At 39.6% G+C, this 16403-nt stretch overlaps 1 protein-coding gene across 5 annotated transcripts in view; it reads right to left on the bottom strand.

Annotated features, from left to right (window-relative positions):
• The window catches only part of WDR37 (WD repeat domain 37), a 43594-nt gene that overhangs the window by 24105 nt on the left and 3086 nt on the right, over window positions 1-16403 (bottom strand). For 2 of the 5 annotated variants that reach the window (XM_080578258.1, XM_080578254.1), the window contains exons 2-5: window positions 8022-8199; window positions 4065-4161; window positions 1599-1694; window positions 1373-1437 (exon numbers count right to left, since the gene is read on the bottom strand). In XM_080578258.1, the coding sequence (XP_080434384.1) occupies window positions 1373-1437; window positions 1599-1694; window positions 4065-4161; window positions 8022-8159 (396 nt within the window). In that variant the 5' untranslated portion in view covers window positions 8160-8199. Of the gene's footprint in view, window positions 1-1372; window positions 1438-1598; window positions 1695-4064; window positions 4162-8021; window positions 8200-11233; window positions 12039-12062; window positions 16294-16403 lie in introns of those variants that run through there. The other 3 variants (XM_080578255.1, XM_080578257.1, XM_080578256.1) reach the window with 3 other exon arrangements.

Below are 16403 nucleotides of genomic sequence, written 5' to 3'. Positions count from 1 at the left end.
ACGAGTTTTGCCAACTTGAACGTTCTCACCTCTCCTCTTTACATCCCAGTAAATTCTGATTTAAAGTTGCAGAAAGAAATACGCCACCACATTCAACCATGTTAGTTATCAACTGATGTAATCAATACGATGCTTATCGTAAATTAAATTCTTGTTTCACTACTCAGGACTACTTCGATGTGCATGCATATCGGAACACCGGGAAACAAAGCACGTGCTCAGGATTCTCCCAGTTTCCCATGCTGAAGTTATGAGGTTCACCTGTCTTGCCCAGGAAAGAATGAGCACTACATTGCTAGCAAGTAAAAGAAGGCAAGCATTTAACAGCAGCCTTAAAAAAAAGATAAAAAATAAAGCAGAAAGTATTAATTGATAACTCCATAGTATTGTACTATTAATACTATGTTATCCCTACATAAGTGGCCTCAATAAAGGATTTATGAGTCATTAGCTATTAAAAAAAACACACAACGAAGTATTATCTCTGGTCACCAGCTTGGCAAGAATAAAAAAGAAAGTTTGAGAAACAAGAGGAAAAAAGGGGAGACCAAGTAAAGCATGAACTCAGATGTATTTCACCACACTATTCTTATTCTCTCACTTTCAAACTACTTAATAGATTGTACTTCCAAGACACCTGCAGTCATTCTATTGCCTGCAACAATAGTCTCCACAGAGCTTCTCATAATTAGGTTCACAACCAGATCTCACTGTTTTTTCCTCTGAGACACCACATTTTATTTACTCTTAACATATCACAAAATTATCCTGAGACAGGGCAGAAAGAGCAGCAGCTAAAACTTAAAAATGCAAACAAGAAAAACAAAAGTACTGAACATACATAGCTGTACAAAAAGAAAACCATCAGAAAGGGTAGTTGTGCTAAGAGACCCGACAAAAAGTTAGCTAGCTACTAATTTGCAAGGCTTGTGACATAAAGAAAATGAACTCATAGTTAAAAAAAATAAACCTACACTACACTGCCTATTCGTATCTTAGGTTCCAATTTCAACTGCAATATCCAAATCTATATTCAAAAAAACCAGTCATCTAATTTCTGTTTCCCTCTTCAAAACGTTAGCTATCTCTACAGAAGAGCAATCTCACACAAACATGCACACACATGCACATGCCCTTCCCTCCAACATTCGCTCTTTAAAAATGTGAACAGTTACTGTAAAAAGGTGGTGGTAGCGTGGCTGAAGCAATGAGTAATAGATGAATCCAAGATAAAGATACTGTTCCTCATTAGGCGGGTTCACATAAAGCACAGCACTACTCAGCTTAAAGAAACCATAATTTACAACTTCAGGACAGCCACGTTAGTCTCATGAGTACACAGTGATGAGTAGAGGTTTAATTGGTCTCATACCTTGCTAGTAGATGCCTTGTAAGTTGTCTTTAATTTCTGAGAAAGCTGACTGGTACTATGACTGGCTGTTGAGACAAATAAATTTAAAGGAAGATATTTCAAATACAGCATTAGCTTATTTGTGATAGGTAACTGGCATTAATTCCCTTTAATAAATTCTAGCCAGCCAAGTACAAAAAAAAGTACATTCAAAAGGAGTATATAGAATTATTTGTAGTTCTCTTACCTTTTGTTTTCAGTTGTCCTTTGCTCAGTTCAGCTCCATCAATTGTCTGTCCTTCAGCTGCTAAACGCTCATTAAGTGTATCAATCTCTCTACGTACTGATGAGAGCAAAAATTCACATTAATACAGAAAAACTAAGTATCATTAACAACGTCATTAACATACGATTTAAGAATTGTTATGTAACGTATGCACACAATGTATTTTGCACTAAGGACAGGAAAACAGATCAACTGTGATTTTATAGAAACGGTTCTCACCAAGACATAAACCAAGGCTCATGCTGAATGTTCCGGAGATCAACCTTGACCCAGATTCCAAGGAAAGCATTACTGGCTTCTAATTACTGTTGCTTTTACTATCAAACGTGACTAAAGATTAACAAAGCAACTTCTGTGAAATAAATGACCCACCTTTACTGACTGAAATCCTAGAGAAGGCAGTAAACTTACATCATCAGAAATATTTTAGCCACACAACTAATATGTCATTTCTTGGCAAAGATTTTACTCATCATGAAATAGTATTTTCCCCCGAATGCTTGTCTACTGCTAGTTTCAGGGAAAAAAAGGAAAACAAACATGCATTTTACACTCTGAAATACAGTAAAAGTGCTGAAGAATGACGTTTACATTTGCATTTAAGTGTTTTAGAAATATCAACTCCAATCAAAATGTTTTTGCATGTTACACAGAGCATGTATTTGCAAGAAGAATCTGCTTTTCTGTCAATTATTGATGACTCTTGCTAATGCCATTTGAACACCAGAGTGATGGCATAGCTAAAACAAATCAGGTACTTGGAAGTGATTTCCAGTTGCTGGGCTGGTTTAAAGTGCCCCAGCTTCATTTTATAAAGATAAAGATGGCTTAGAGTTTTTCCTCAAAATCTGGGCTGATATTTTTCAAGCATCTTCCTTAGGTGAAACATGATTGAGAGGCTTTAGCTAAGCAGTTTTTAACTGTTCTTAAGTCTAGGTCTGTCTTTTCCACAAATTCCTAGGACTACTATTTTAAAAATAAATAAATAAATAAACACTCATTCCCAGACTTTGGAATAAAGCTTTCAGATCCGGGAGAACGTAATCCATCAGGAGAGCGGTTTTTGACATTTCTGAGAAATTCACAGAAGTCTCAGTCATAAGCACTAGAAGGCAGTTTGCAACTGTGTATCAAATTCAAGTGCCTGCAATGAGCAAAGCAAGGTTCTCTTTCCTGTGTTCCAGGTCACATGCACCTAAACTTATTAAACACAGACTGAAAGAGAAGTAAACAAAGAGACAAGCTTGTCCTAACAGATGACTGAAACAGACAAGCCTGGCAGACTAAAAGAAATGGCTGCAAAAAAAATAAAAAAAAAAAAAGACTGCAGCCTGGAAGGAATCAGAAAAGGAAGAAACTAGAAATTAGCTGCAATAAGGAAAAGTGGATATATGAACAGCCAGGAAAGAAAAACTGAGATTCTCCACATAAAATAACTGCAACACTAACATAGGAGTTAGATCATAAGGCACAATAACAGACTCAGCATCAAAAGAGAAAAATTCGGAAGTTGTCAGGGAGGCAGAAAGAGATCACAAATGCCGGGAGCAAAATATAACTACCGGGTAAAAAAGAAAGATGCAGAAGTAACAGAAATGGGATGGAAGGAAAATAACCATGCTCTGGAGGGTACAGGCAAATTCGCCACTTGTTTTCTGACAAACATTTGTGAATTTCTGTAAAATTTGGGGGGAGAAGGGGGACATATAATACTTTTTTCTTACTTCCAGCCAACTTCACAACAGGAGGCTGAAAACTGAGGTGTGCAAATTGTCACTACTGCAAGAAGTGTGTAGTGTTGCTGACGGCCTTTAACCACCACTACCTCCGGTTTTTAAAATAAGAAAAAGGCAGCACATTTTCCAAAAGCATGCAAGAATGTTTTTGTAACATGAGTGTTTGCTTTAACTGTGATAACAGATTAGGTTTGGAAAAAAGTTTAACTGGGAGCCAAGACAGACAGATTCCACAATTCAGAAGCCAAGCCATACAACACAGCTTCCAGAACCCAACAAGGAAAATTTAACAGGGTCTTCACAATATGGTTGCTTGTGTTACTTACTTTGGATCCTCTTACATCACTTTAGATCATTTATATTACAATACAGTCATTACACATAGAACATTTTTTCCAGGTAACACCTGGAACGTACAGCGACAAGGAGACAGCCACTTGCCTTTTTTTGCCAAGAGCCAAGGAGGGTATCACACATTAGTCTCGCTACTTGCGTCAAAGAGCTAAGAAAGTTATTTTTCTGAAAGGGGACAAACGCTGTCTTTCACTACAAGTTCAAAACAATTCTTGAATTCCTCACAAAAATTAATTAATTAATTAAATTACAGTATCCAGTGTAAGCTCTTTCAACTAGAGCTGCTATATCCTAAGTCCAAACAGTTCGTAAGTTGCTTAAAGAAAGATATACTCACATTCCAAATTTTCAATATACAGATTTTCAAACTCCCGCTCTATTTGTCCAAAAAGTTCAAGGAGTGTGTTCCGAACAGAAGATGGTAGCTTAGAATCCTAGGAGGCAAAACACAGTTTTATATTTTTTTTTATCATCTATATAACAATAATAATAATATGTATTTTTTTATATATATATACATATGCATACATAGAAAATTTTACTCTGAGCTGCAGCTGCCTTTCAATCTTATGCCAATTTTAGAAGTTTTCTACCTCTCAGCAAAGAGGGAAATTAAAGCTTCTTCTAGCACAGAACACAAAACAAAAAGCTTTGGGGACATTTCTGTCCAAATAATTCATTTTACATATGCTTTCTCTTTCAAGGGACAGAATTCAAGTGACCAATTTTTTCTGTTGTTTTTACTAGAGAACAATTATAAAAATGTAACACAATAAAGGCAAAAAACGGTGAAAAAAATGTATTGTAATGTCAAGATTCTTCTAGTTCAAGAAGAAAAATACTTCTGGTTGACAAAGCAATTTACAAGTTGACTATGCACTACTTAAGAAACTGCTTTGTGATGATACCTTACTATCAAACCTTAAGACAATCTAAGCTTTTAAGCAGTCACCTACTTTTGTCACTAGCCATAACTAAGTGTGAAAGAAACAGCAATGTCTAATCCTTCCCTCCCCCATGTTATTCAAGACTCTCCTCCTCGCAGAAAATATTTTGAGATAAGTTTACAGAGAAGGGCTGAATTTTTCTTCAGCATAATCAGCATCGCAGTTCTGAGGCATAAAAACAAGTACAAGATAAAGCCACTAACACAGGATTTAAAGGGCCCAACTTCAATACGCAGTTCAACCACAAGCTTCTGAAGGCAAACTACTTAAATTTTATTCATCTGCCTCTAAAATACCACATTGTCTTTAAAGAAACACATACCAACCTACGGAGTACTGATTTCTGCTGGGATGCAAGGCTCCCACTCTATCAGTTACTGAAGACCTTTGAGAAGACAGCAAGTACAGGAAAAGGCAAATGACTGCAGCACACTGATAAATTTGTGACCCAGTACTAACAAATATGTTATAAAATTTAAAGCACGGTATGCTACTAAGAAGTGGTACATTAGAAAGGAAAAAATACTGTCACAAGGATGATAACTAGAGTAAATTAATCCGCTAGCTGGCCTAATCTACAGTGACGAGCTGTCCCTGTACATCATGCAAATAAATTATACTAAAACTGTTCTTTCCTTCTGCTGCTGATAGACCACAATATGTAGTTGGCTTACTGCAGGCATCATTTACCTACTTAGCCAGTTGTTTTAAGAAGAGTTTCCACTTAGTGAGCCCTACCCTAACGCTGAAAAAGCTCAACTGTTCCTTTGTAGCATATCTAACCTGTCATCTTGGAATTCATCTAGCAAAAATACAGGGAATATGCCAATTAGCAACTTTTTTTAAAAAATTTAGAAGTATATACCTTAAAGTCTTGAAACCATAAGCTCTGAACAAAAAAAGAAATTGAGTCAGCTCCTGCCACAGCACAAACCACCACTATTTCAGGTCTTGGAAGTACAGGAAAACCATTACTGAGTGGAACATTAATACAGAAAACCACCCAAATTAGAGTGAACGTCATTATTTCAATGCAAGTTTAAGAATGATTATGGCTTGTTTTGTTCTTACGTGTTCCAGCAAACCCAAACCAAAAGAAATTGTTTTCATTCCTATAAACGGACTGAAATATGAAGAAGCATGTGCACACTAGCCATTAGAGGGCAGCATGCATCTTTGATCAAGTCAGCATCTAAGCGACCAGAATTTAGCCTAACATTCTGGTTCATACATTCAGGATGACTTAAAAAAAAAAAAAAAAGAAAAGCCTATCATAATCCTCACTTTGTATTAGCTAACAGGTTGTCTCTGGACATCAAGCTTAAAGAGAGGAGCAAGAGCAACCAACAGCCACAACACAGAGCACGCCCGCTTTGTGCACAGCTCTGTCTTACACCTGTTTCATGGCTACTTTCAACATGGAGAAGCAGGCACAGTGCTGAAAGAAGCGGCCCTACACTCCTCATGTCTCCCCATTACTCTGTTCTCCATCGTCATCTGCCTCCCCCCGGAGAGGGTACTTTTGTTCATGCATTCAGAGAACCAGAACATCAAACAGATCCAGATTAAAACCAGCCTGGGATAAAATTGATTCAACAAGAACACTACACAAATTAAACACTACTAAAAGAAATACTGAAATTCGAAGAATTATTTCTGATTCAACTACCCACTAATTCCACACAGCAAGGTTATAAAAGACACTAAGCTAGCTTACTGAAACTCTAGAAACAGGGAAGGAGAAGTAGGAAGAAGTTTTTAATTTACTTGTCAGAGCCTGATAGCGTTAGAAAATCTAAACCTGTCCTAAAGTAACCAACACGGTAAAACACACCCACTTCCTTTACTAACTTGAAAGTTGGCATTGCTTAAGTTAGCTTATTAAAATACCATGTAAAAAGTATTTTCACAGATAGGCAGACAGCATTATCTAGGTTTCATGCGGCTTGCAGCTCTGCTGTGAAGTAGCTCTATGCTCTCTAGACGTTAGAGCTGGCCACTGGCTGTTCAAGGTTAAATTAGATCAACAGAATTAACTAAGACGACACACAAAATATTTAAAACATCTACATATTACAGTGCAGTACACCTGTGGAGTCTGATAAGAAATACTAAAATAAGTTAATGTGGTTTTTTGTTTGTTTTTTTTTTGTTTGTTTGTTTTTTGTTTGTTTTTGCGTTTTTTTTTACTACACAGAAGCAACAGCATGACCTCTCAGCTGCCCTTCCCTCCTTAAGTAAGGCTCTAGCAGCCCAAACATGAGCAGTTTTCTGTCCGAGGAAGTATTTCCATCCAACTTCCAGATGACAAGCAGCAACAACTTAGGCTCTGTCAGTTCTCAGAAAACTAACATTGTCATTAAGTGAACAATAGATTCAGCACAAAAGCCTGTCACACCAGAGAAAACACAAGCTGTTCACTTCAGAGTATCTGCAGACCAGAAGAGAAAGTGAGGTTTCTCATAGCTAAACGCCGTTACTATTTCAAGCCAACTCTCTGATAAACATCAAGTTTTGCATCATCTTTGCCAGGCCCACACTAATATTGCACATTCAACTTGAAAGCAGATAGTTTTCAAACTGCTACTTGCTTATCTTTGCTAGTACTGCTATAAGCACCTCCTACAGGGGTCTTACCTACAGTTAATTTCAATATTTAAGGTGAAGCATTCCAAGTGACTCCAAACTGCACCCACTATAGAAACTGACATGATTTTAAAAGTTACAGAAGCTTGTGGCTGTTGTTCTTTCCCTTAAATTAACTGCACAGAAAATCCCACCTGTATCTGAGCCAAGTTCAAAAAAAAAAAAACACACCACAAACAAAAATCTAAGTTAGCTCAAGCCTGTCAAGTGGGCAATATTTATTTACTTTATGGAAAGGAATGCAGAAGAGTGTTCTCACTAATACCTTCCCTATCAGAGTTGTAATAAACAAGTATTTCAGTTTATCGTACTCCTAAGTTACTTCTATTCCAATTTCAAACTTACGAAATCAAGAACCAGTCTTCACCTTAAAGGTACGAGGAGACGGCAGGGGGACGTGCAGCAATCTGAACAGGCTGTTTCTTTGTATTTGTTAATGGTTTCATCATTCATGTAAGAATATGTAAAAGCTAATAAAAAGCTTCCCAAGTCTGAAAACAACCTGAAACGCTCAACACCTGCGTCAATGGTCTTCAAAGACAGTCAGCACTTGAAAGCAAACATGTCTGCAGTTTCTCCAACTTCACTGGATGTATTTCATCACTTACGTTTACTTAGCTTCTTCACATAGGAAACTCTTCATTTAAAAACAAAAAAAAAAAAGCTAAGGAAGTTACCCAAGCAGTAGCGTACTACCTTACCTGCCCTTCCAGCATGTCTCTCTGCAGCGCGGCCCGTTCTTGCTCGGAACTGTTGATTCTTCGGATGGAAAGGCTGTGCGATTTACGTTTCTGCTTTGCTTGGCGAGCAGATGCACAACTTCCACTTTCTATTGGCATTACTTCAAAAAAACAGCTTCACAGAGGCTCCTATGATAAACTAAGGACAAGCATTAAATGTCACAATTTGCTTTCCCAAACGAATTGGAGGTTTTTGGTTTTTTCCTCAAAATAAAATTCTACTCAATTTTGGAGTTCTTTGGGGTGTCATTAAAACAGAGAGATCCTATTACTCATAAGTTCTAAATCATATGTATAAATGCAAATAAAGAATGGAATCATTTCCGCATTACCGTTTCATTAGCTTACAAACCTCCGCAAAAGGAAAACAAATTCCACTACCTTGCTCATTTTGGTGAATACCAGCAGCAATAGCCCCAAAATGCTTCCAGGAAACAATTATTATGCGTACTATAGTTCACTGAAATGCATGCAAAAATTAAAACCCAGCTGGAAAATGAAAGCAAACAGACATGATAATTTAAGGACACTGTCAGGTTCAAATTGTATAAGGCAACTTTAAGCACTAGCATATGAATTTCAGTACACGTGCTTGTTTACATACAGCAGATTTTAATTTTAATGACATTCTGAAAACTACTTTTTAACATTTTTGACAGCTCATGGTTTCACTTTCTTGGATAGTAAAAGTGCACTTGCCTTAACGTGACCACTGAAAGCAGGCCTGACTTACCAAGTCGTTGCTGTTAATTTTCAAACTTTGTCAACATTTTAAAGGCAATTATGCGTTCTGAAATCCTTAAAAAACCTGACAGTATCACCAGATAGCATTACCATGTATGATCTACTGCTTTCCCCTGTGTAAGAAAAATCAAATCATATTTGATTTCTTGCATAAATACATGGAGACTATGTTCTTTACCATCAATTTTTTATTATTTTTAAACAAACATTTAATTTCTGGATTTTTTTTTTTTATTATTACACCTGATATTCAACACCAATTATTTTAGCTTTATGAGGTGTACCAGCTGTTAAACATTTTGAATGTTTCAGGATTAGTTATTCAAAATTTTTTGATCGTGAACATTGAGAACAAAATAAAAATTCATTCTCCAGCATAAAAGATTTCTGAAACAACAATTACAACTTAAAATAGCTGCAACAGTCTGCAGAGAAATAGGAGAGCAGAGTTGGCAAAGCTAACAAGGCAACTGAGCTTCCTTTCAGACAAGATGATCAAAGAAAAATTTAAAGCAAACCCAGGGCCACTTCCAATTTAAGATCCGCCAACACACTAGATCTCAAGCTAGGAATGAGCACCATAGCTACGAACAAGATTAGGCATTAACCACTTCGGTGTTTTGGACATGGTTTTTCCAACTTTTTAACATATCATAAAGCCAAGGAAAAGCAGAGCTTACTAAAAACACAGTATACCATGAATAAAAACAGCTTCAAATTTGCCTTGTTTTTTATACATCTTTTTATATCTTCATTTTGTTGTATAAATGAGCCTAGATTTAATTAAGGTTTTGATGCCCATAATCCTCAAACCTTCTAAAAAATATAATTGGTATTTCAATTAGTTGCTGGAACACCTGAGCTCCAGTAACCTGACACCAATCCCCGAGTGGATCTAAAATAAAATTCAGGTTGCACCACCAGTAGCTTGTCCTTCACTGAAATGCTTTCATTCATTTCCACCGGACTCTGCAGTCCTCCCCTGCACCTAATCCCACTGGAGCTCTTCGTGTGATTAAGCAGTAGTAAGTAATTACCTATATTCACAAACCAAAGGAGAAAGAAGAGAAAGAACTATCATTTAGTAGTTTCTTATTTCACTAGGTTTCTTTTTTCCCCTGTGGCTGGATCCCTCTATCATAGAAAGACAGGGCTGAAATTACAAAAAAGCCAACCCCGTAATCGAGTTATTGCCAATTTTCTGGGCTTCGCTGAGTATTTTCCTGTTCTTGAACACGTGGTCAACAATTAGGAACAGGCTTTCAGCACTCCTCACATTTGTGTTTCTTTCTAAAGGCATCAAGCACTGCTGGAGATTCTCCTCTTTCTTATCTCACCTGGGAACCCATCTTTTGGTGGTTTTCAGTTTACCAGTTTCTGTGGTGTTCGTGATTAATTTTTGAGGCCCATTGCAACAAACTGTGCACACAGGCATAGATGTGTTGAACAGCTTTATCCCTACACATACACACAGTTGCATATAATCATACAAATCAGTTTATACCATTTCACTTCAACTCTGCGAAGAGAAATCTGATTTCTAATTCCTGCCAGACACCAGCTGCTAAGCTGTAGGTACCGACAGAGATGTTAACAGCATTTATATTTACTCCTTACCAGGCATTGTTTTAACTGTGTTAGCTCCCACCTGCCTTTCTCTGCCAAGCTCCTTCATTTTAGAGGACGTCACCAAGCTACACTCTTTTCTGGACTGCTCCACGACGTACAGATTCAGCAGCTCTACATCGGTACGTTCCACCACGTAGAATTTAAAGGGACACGGTCAGGCAAGGTTGTACTTTTACACAGTGAAATGCTCCCATTAACTGCACGAGAGTTCCTATTTTCAACGCCGCTAAGCAAACAGAAAAGGTAAGAGACACTTCCATATTGTACGCACTTCACCCGCAGCCAGTGTCACTGCCAGGAGCCACGCTCTCCTCATGCACCAGCAGGACCACGTCGCTCATGCACTGCTCTGGAGACAGCAAAGCATGCACGCTCCTCCCCAGGCCCGGCACCAGGGCACAGCCAGAGCAAAGCTGCAGCCAGAGAGGCAACAAGCAGGCACGTGTATACAGAGGACAGGAAGGAGACAGGGGACTAGCTCAACTCTCTGGAATATTAGTCATAATTCCACCCAACGGCCTCGAACTTTCAGGAAGGGAGCAGTAATTCAGAGCTTATAAAAGCAAGTCGTAAATTCGGGTGGAAAAAGGAATGACAGTGTCCCTTTAAATATTGACTTCTCCTTGACAATTTCAGAAGTGTTTGGAGGCCACGGGGAGAAGCTAGGGATTTTCCAAGAGCAGATTTCACAGAACAAATCCTTGGCAATACGATACTAAAATATAAATAAATAAGGTGCTCATTTCTAGCAGTTACCTGATTCCCCTCATTACGTAAGGTTTTCAAGCAGTGAAAATTACCTGTCCAGAATATCAGTGTCATGTTACATATCCTATGAAAACCATATTAAATATTGATTAGTGAAACAGTCAGCAGTATGCAAACCAAAGTTTTTCACATTTCTGAAACGTTTGTAGTTAGAACACAGAAGACTACGGGAAAGGGGGGAAGGGAATACATCAATACAAGTTAGGGCTAAGCACCAAATCTGAGTCAAACAAAGTAAGAAAAAAAGACATCAAAATGACCCATTATATACTGTTAGTCAGACGTAGTTAATCAGAGCTTTGGAATGCTATAAACGGGTTGTGGGAAGACGCATTCATTTCCCTTTGCCTAGCAATACTACCAGGAGGAACAAAAAGTCACCAAGAAGCATGGGACTAGTTTCCTGAACCAAATGAGGCTGAATTCACAACAGCTAAAAATTAGCATAGAGTAAATAAAGCTGAACAAAAGTACTTCCCAAGGAAAAAAAACAACAGAAAAGGGGGAAGGCTGTTGTATTACTAAACTACACTCAATAAAGGCACACCAGTAAACCAGCACTGTACTGTTACAAAGTGAGCTTGTACGACACGTCGAGCACTTCTGCACGATTGTTTGGGAAAAGACTGCTTGCATAGGGTTCTTCACACAATGATCTGTCAGAGCCTCAGGAGTGCTACCAAATGAATTTCCAACAAAGTCAGTCAGCAGAAGTAGGGGAAAAAAATGTGTCCTAGAAAACAGTCTAGACCATAGGTGATTACCGCTTTCTGAATGCAAAGCTACTCTGGCATTTCATTTATGCTGTTTAATTAAACTATCATATTTTATAGCATGTTAAATTAAAGTTCTGCCACCTACCTTTCTGTAACAGATGTTACCATGTATTCAGTCACAGGAAATATTTCATCAGAGTTAACAGCAAACCAGTTACTGTTTTATTCAGCTACAGTAAAGAAAGGGCACTGAACAGACGTGCACACACAGGTCTTACTAGACTTAAAAATTAATTCACTGCAGCCATCAACTGATTCTCCTTGCACGCTTCTGCTCTCGAGCATGGAACAAGAACAGCAGACTGCTGAAAGGAAAGAATTCCTGGGGTATGCATGCTGCTGAAGCCAAGGAGAAAATCTGTTTTAAGAAGTGTCAGAGCGCAGACAGAATGGCTACAGTACTGCATTTCCTTTTTTGTTCATTCAAGACAACACACAAGGCTGGAAAGGGAAAGCATCAGGAAATTTCAGCAACATCTCTTACCCAAGATCTCCCTGCTCCATTTTGTTTAAAGTTTAGCAATGCTAACACTTACTATTTAAAGGATCGTCAGAAACAAAACAAAACAATTTTACTGGGTTTGTGTGCGCTCTTAAATCTCTTGAACAGTTTCAGGTCCCTCTGTTTCAAATATGTTTTAGAACAAAATTTCAGCATATACTATATAAGAAATGGAGGCTTATTGCAACAGCAATTATTGTCCTGTGCAACAATAAAACCTTAAGATACAAAGATGCAAATTAACGTGTCTTTTCATAAAATGGGGGGGGGAAGGAAAGGGGAAAGAGGAGAACGACTGCAGTTATGAAGTTCTCAATTACATGTAACTGAGTTTGACAGCATTACTCATGAGTTAAGGGAATTTAAAAATCAACCTACACCACTACAACGTTTATTAACATGCAAAGGAATCAAATTTAGAAGAGTTTTGAGGTTTTCACCAAACAATTAGTTTCGAGGATGCTATACGTTCAAGTGCAGTTAATTCAATGCAAATGCCAAGAACACAGCACACCTGAGAAGGATCAGGCTAAGCAGACTTCTTTGCAAGGCTCAATGTTTTTCTAAAGATAAATATTTAGGAAACAAAACCATTCCGGATCATCCTAGATGATGCTAGAACCACTGAGAAGTGTGCTCAAACCTAACAAAATCCACTCGAGCATTACAACGTGATTTTTCTTTCCCCTAAATTTAGAACAGCACGCTCTCAAACAAAACTGGATGTTACTTGAAACGTAAGAGGGGAGAGCAGCCCCCAGTGAAAAGGTGACAACCTCCCTTTGACAGCAAGCACGGTAAAGGAACCGCACAGATGAATTTTAAGTATGTTATACAGCTGGGAAGCGATGATAAAAACTTCAATGCATTAGCAGGAACCTACCCCGAGCAAGCTTCTAACACCAACATTGAAGAGTAAAGCAGGGCAGTTTTGCTGCTAGCAAGCTTTGATCTTGCTAATTCAACTCTGTCAGCAAATATTGCGATCAAAACGCAACACAGACCTAGCCTGCCGACTGTTAGTCTACCAAAGCAAAAAATTATACCCCTAGCCATACATACTTGCTTTAGCTGATATTAAACAATAATTATTAAAAGTAGATGGCTTTTTATTTAGAATATGGAAGAAACCTGCCCGAGTCCACTAATAATCACCAGACCAAGACCTCTGAAGTGAAATTGCTGATGTCGTGAAGGTGCACAACGTTCCTGTGAGAGCTCTGCTACCTACACTCACGAAATGGGCTCACTGTTTCTGCTAATTTAAACAGCACAGTGTACAACATAAGCTTACATTTAACACTAGTTACTTACCTCTGCAGTATACACTGCGCTTTATTTTATTAACAAGTATTGATTAGCTGACTTTTCTTGAAGAGCTCAATAAACAGCATCAAGTCCTGCTAAACTACTTTCTGCTGGTTAAATCCCAAAGAGCAGCCTTCAAACATACTTTATTTCCTTAGCTGTGTCACAGAGCCTTTAGCTCTCGTTCCTGTATCAGCATATCCCTAATAGCTTGGAAGTAGTCTAGATGCGTGCACAGGTATGCAAATGCAAGACCTGAGGGTGAGGAATCCCAAGGAAGCTCAAGCACAAAGGTGGTTTAGCCAGATATTTATTTAAGGAAGCCCTGCATCTAATTAAGAGGTCAGATTCTTGCTCTGCTATTCTCCAAACAATACATAGGTGCTTACTACCAATGTACTAGATAAATTGCCATCACATGTGTATGCAAGCAAAGTGACCTCAGGTATCACTGCCTTTCATTTGGGAATATATCAGTTGCTAATAAATTATTTTACTGCTGAGACATCAGCAGAAGCAAGCAACTTGGATGCTCATTGTAATACACCTAGCAAGCCTTTCTGAAGCACCAAGAAGCAACCCTCAGACAGCACACCCCTGAAGCATTTCCTCCTGTGGCCGAGCAGGGAGAGCTACCAAATCTTCCGACAGCACACACAGCAGCCCTGCGAGTACCCAGTCCCACCATTTTGAAACACCAGGTCTCAGAACAGTCTGCAGGGGTTATTCGTTGAGGAGAAAACAAGAAACCCCTCTGGCTTAGGAGACTGTCCTGGTCCCTCACTGCTCGCGTGCAGAGCACTAGCAAACTCATCCCATAGAGGTTTGAAGTGGTGGCATCTGGAACAAGCCCCACACCCAGGCCTACACCTCACAGGCTACAAGCCTTAGTTAGCTCCAAGACTGAAAAATTGCACAGCGTAACCCCTACCTCACCTCAAACATACAAAATACAACGCGGCTTCCCTTCTTGCTGTGTGACACGCAGTAATTCTGGTTTGCAATTTCTGGATCGTGTAACAGCAAGCTACTCTTTTAACACATGTTCACCCCACTCACAAGGCTTCTCCCCTGACTATACCAACGCTCCCAAGCACTTCAGCCCGTACCTGTGGCTCTGCATCCACTAAACAAGTCCTAAATTTAAAAGAAACATGACGTTATGAGCATGTCTACATTAGAGAGAGACGGTCTCATCTCAGAGTTATCTTTAAATTCAACATACCAAACCTAGTTTAGGGACACGTGTACACATAAACAAGCGGCATTAAAAAAATTTACACTGACCTTTGCCTTAAATTCTAACACTTTGTGCATGCTCTTCTCAAAAAACCTGCCCAAGTACACAACACATACAGCTATATTTAAAGTTACTACAGAAAGACAGGGTAGGGCTGACGCACGCACAGATCTTATCTAATATAAACTACCCATAAGAAAATGCACCACAGGATTCTTGAGGTTGCCAGATCTCTTTTAAAAATCTGATGTTAGAAAAAACGACAACAGCAGGCTTGCTTGGAAAACAGTCTCAGAACTTTGTTTAGGCAGAAGGATATCGCTCTGATGTTTCAAACCCAGTGCCTGAACAACAGAGATTTGTATAATTTCAAGGTGTACTCAATGACACTGAATCACCTCAAAGAAGCTGTTCCACCAGTTCTTTAGGTAAATCCTCCATGAATTACTGTTACAGACAGCGTGCTTGAAAGTGCTGTAACAAAACAAACTTCCACAAGCTGGAAGGGACAACGAGTAATAAAAACACATGTCGAAGTTTCCCTTTTCTCACAAGACATCATTGAGCAACATCTCAGGGCTTAGCTTGACAAAGTTTCCCTCACCTCCACATAAGCACCATTTTTTTCATTTCCTAAAACTGGAAACAAATCTACTCAACATTTCAACACGTGAAGCATATTAATTCCTCCCTGAAATTTGTTTCCACAGTTTTTAGCTCAGGGAAGGATAAAGACAAACTGCAAGCGAACCTTTACAGGCCTGAATTCCATGCATTTGGGCCAGTTCTGAGACACCCTCCCACTGCCGGAGGCCAGGTCTACCCGATGCCTCCCCAGCCAGCATCCCCCGTGCTTGCCCAGCCGTGCCCCGCTGCAGGGGATGTAAAACGGGGCCTTTGGGGGTTTTAACCCCATTTCTGCGTGATGAGAGGGTCTGCACCGAGCCGTGAGCCGCGGCGTTTGGCTTGTCCTCAGGACACACAGCAGGAGGTAAACAAAGTTCGCCAGCAGCCTCCTGAGGAAGCGCTCCCATTCCCACCGCCTGCAGGACTGGACCATCCCTACGCCCTCCGGCTCGATTAAAGAATAAAACTAAATATATATATATATATATAAAATAGCTGGCAAAGGAAAGCGGGCAGGCTCGCTCTGGGCGATTTTCGTTTTTAGGGAGGGATGCGCCAGGCGCTGCCGGCGGGAGCCCCGCTTCCCTCAGCGGGCCCCGAGGCGCAGGGAGCCCACAGCCCGGGTCCCCCCCGGTCCCCACAGGTCCCCCCCGGTGCCCCCCGGGTCCCCCCGGTCCCGTCCCCTCGGGGCAGCCGCTGCCGGCGGCGGGCGGGAAGATGGCGGAGGCGCGCTGAGGGGAGCGGGCGCG

The sequence above is a fragment of the Anser brachyrhynchus genome, assembly GCF_964034855.1.
Source record: "Anser brachyrhynchus genome assembly, chromosome: 2".
Classification (NCBI taxonomy): Eukaryota; Metazoa; Chordata; class Aves; order Anseriformes; family Anatidae; genus Anser; species Anser brachyrhynchus.
This window is presented reverse-complemented; position numbering and strand designations above follow the sequence as displayed.